We start from the raw sequence: 2,979 nt of genomic DNA on the forward strand, positions 1-2,979 counted from the left end.
TGTATATTTAGACCGAAAACATGTTAAATTTGATTTGTGAGTTTACAATAAGTTGAAAATTCAAATATTCAACAACGCTAGTTGGTGATGTTAGTGATAAGTCATAGTGTTAGGGGCTGTTTCACCATCCATTGATTAGTGTTAAGTGACGGTTAAATGTGATGCCGTCTCTATTTGTTTTGTTCGAATAGACGGAGACGGCATCGCATTTAACCTTCACTTAACACTAATCAATGGATGGTGAAACAGCCCCTTAGTTGTCATAGTTTAACGGGAATTTAAAATCGGACGAATTTTTAAAGGAACAAAAGAAAAGGAATCGCGTTTTCCTTTAAAAGGACTAGGTATAGTGAATAATCCGTTTGCGGTCTTTACTTTACCTATTTAAGTTTGGATTGTTTCCACTCATTATTTATAATAATAAACAGTATTGTGTACCTACCAGTTGTGAAGTATCGTTTGTTCTGTGCTAATGGAAGGACGTTATTGGATTTATTAAAAGAAAATGTGCTTCGTTTAAATGAACTAAAATGAGTACGAAAGATAGCGATAAGAAATCGAAGGACAGTGAATGTTATTTTTGCAACGATTTGTTCGAGTTAGGACAGTTGCAGGTATGTATAAAATTGATAAGTTTATCTCAAATATTTGTCCAGGTTATGGATTTCAGTAGATTTTGTTCATGAAACACTACTTTTAAGTAACTAAGTTCGGCTTAGTCACCAAAATTGCTCGAAGAATATGCAAGTTGAAGTGGCTATTTGGGAGCCACATCGCTCGAAGAACACTTTGGGGGAGAACTGTCCTCTGTCCTCCTTCGTGGTCGCCGAATTAGAGGACGAAGGATTGGCAGGCCTCCCACTAAGGGTTGCGGGCAATTATTGGATGCAAGTGGCGAGTGTCGCTTATTGTAGCGTTCTAAGGGGAAGGTCTAAGGCCTTTGTTCAGCGTGGACATATTCCTGTTCCGGCTATGATGAGTTTAAAAGGAACGCTTATAGCTCTGTTGTCCAAATTAAGTTACTTAATTTACTCGATAAATGTACAACCCGTAAAACCTGCTTTCCTTCTCTTCCACATAAAAAATGTGTCATGTTGTATTTAAAATATTAATATTTATATGGCTCAAATAATTTAACAGATGTTTGGGTCAGTTTGACTGAACATCTCCGTAGATGTTTTTTGGGATTTTTAACACGCCCTTCTCCAATTTTTTATAAATTTTATTCTATCACCTTATCGATATAATTATTTATTTTACACCCATACCAAATTAGTTTTTTTATAACTAAGACTGTCTGAACTGAGCCGCCGGTCAGATGGTCGATGAACAGACACAGACCTGTTGCAAAGATATATATACGAAAACTACCCTTACCTATATTATTATATTCCGTTTTTGCCATTTTGACTGTAGATGTTAGAACCCAAAAAGGAGTGGTCAAATCGATTAATTAAGTACAAGTAGGTACTTATCTTTTTTCATCCAGTTTCCCGAGCTATTTACTTATTGTTTGTTTGAACGATTTATTTTATTGCTATAGCTATGTAGGTAATTATGCAACCCTTGCACTAAGCTAAATTTGCAAAAGTACGAGTACTTAGGTACTGTTGATCTCAGCTTCTGTTCCATGGATATTAGGGATAACCCAATCAACTTAGAAAAGTTGAAGACCCCCGTCATTTCAAAGTTCAATATCTCAAAAATGGCTGAACAGATTTTAATGAAAAAGACGTTGACGCGTCGCTAGGTATTCGGAAGAGCCGAGCTTACTTGCTTACTAATACCATAACCCTTTTTTAACGGACAGGCTCATCTGAAGCTATGCGGCAGCATACTGGAGCAGTGCCCGCTGCGGTGCGGCGCCTGGATCCAGAGAAAGCACAAGGACACGCATGTCAAGGAATGCCCCAAGATGGAAAAGGTAACACACATCTACACCTACACCTACACTTAACGCACGCACACACACAAGGCCGGATTTAAATCATGTCGGGGCCCCAAGAGAATGCGAATTCTCGGGCCCCTTTTCAGTCATTTGAAGATTCGCAGCTACTTCTTTTCAAGTTCAAGTTTAATCAAATCAACTGACAGCATACCAAGAAAGGAAACATATTTCACAATTAATGTTCACTCTATGAAACATCCTACTTCCTACTAGTATTACAAATGCGAAAGATTGTGTGTGCGTGTGTGTGTACTTTTTATCCCGATATTCCCACGGGATAGGGATAAAATCTCGAAATAACAACCGCTGGGCTGAGAGTCCTGAAATTTGGAACGTAGGTAGCTGCACGTCTGAAATAACACATAGGCTACTTTTTATCCCGATATTCCCACGGGATAGGGATAAAAATCTTGAAATTTCAACCGCTGGGTTTAGAGTTGAAATTTTGGACAGTTGTTCTTAACACAACCTCAATGAAGACAACGATATAAATTTTGGGAACTCGCAGGGGAATTTTATAAAATCCCGGAATTTAAATTGTAGCAGAACGAATAGCTTACGCGTGCGAAGCCGCGGGTAAACTCTTGTTATAAATATAAATTATTTAGAGGCGGATCCATATCGTCTCGCATACTTATTGGAAGTCCGAATGTAATGTTTGTCAGAACGATCGTTTGTCATAACTCTTTTTTCTCTGAATCCAATAATAAAATTGTTCTGAATTGTTATGAAACAAACCTAACCTATAGTTTTCTATAGGATGACCATTTAAAATTTTCAGAAAATTCTAAGTTTTTAGTGGAAAAAAAATGACGACAAACGATGATTCGGACAAAAATTACGGTATGACTAGCGAAGAGTATGCGAACTTTGGCGCTCCCGCGCGAGGCACCTAGCCGATGCGGGCCCCTAGGCAGTGGCCTTCTCTACCTAATGGCACAACTAAGGTTACTTCGGCCCTGCACACACACCATGCACTCATAAAAACAACCTACTGGGCTCCGAGGACGGTGGTGCCCCAATGGGTTTAA

General features: G+C 38.7%; 1 protein-coding gene across 1 annotated transcript; it reads left to right on the plus strand.

The window, feature by feature from the left end:
• Positions 1 to 264: 264 nt before the first annotated feature.
• LOC141435849 (uncharacterized) lies at positions 265 to 1,957 on the plus strand. Its single transcript, XM_074098674.1, has 2 exons — positions 265 to 614; positions 1,811 to 1,957. Exons 1-2 carry the CDS (start codon positions 531 to 533, stop codon positions 1,955 to 1,957), a joined length of 231 nt encoding a protein of 76 aa, XP_073954775.1. The 5' UTR covers positions 265 to 530.
• The last annotated feature ends 1,022 nt before the right edge of the window (positions 1,958 to 2,979 follow it).

This window comes from Choristoneura fumiferana, chromosome 15, assembly GCF_025370935.1.
Source record: "Choristoneura fumiferana chromosome 15, NRCan_CFum_1, whole genome shotgun sequence".
NCBI classification, from domain to species: Eukaryota; Metazoa; Arthropoda; class Insecta; order Lepidoptera; family Tortricidae; genus Choristoneura; species Choristoneura fumiferana.

Excerpts from the sequence above, each read along its gene's own strand:
- LOC141435849 (XM_074098674.1), top strand. The coding sequence starts at position 531 with ATGAGTACGAAAGATAGCGATAAGAAATCGAAGGACAGTGAATGTTAT. Across the intron at positions 615-1,810 it reads TCGAGTTAGGACAGTTGCAG|GCTCATCTGAAGCTATGCGG; the intron begins GTATGTATAAAA and ends TTTAACGGACAG.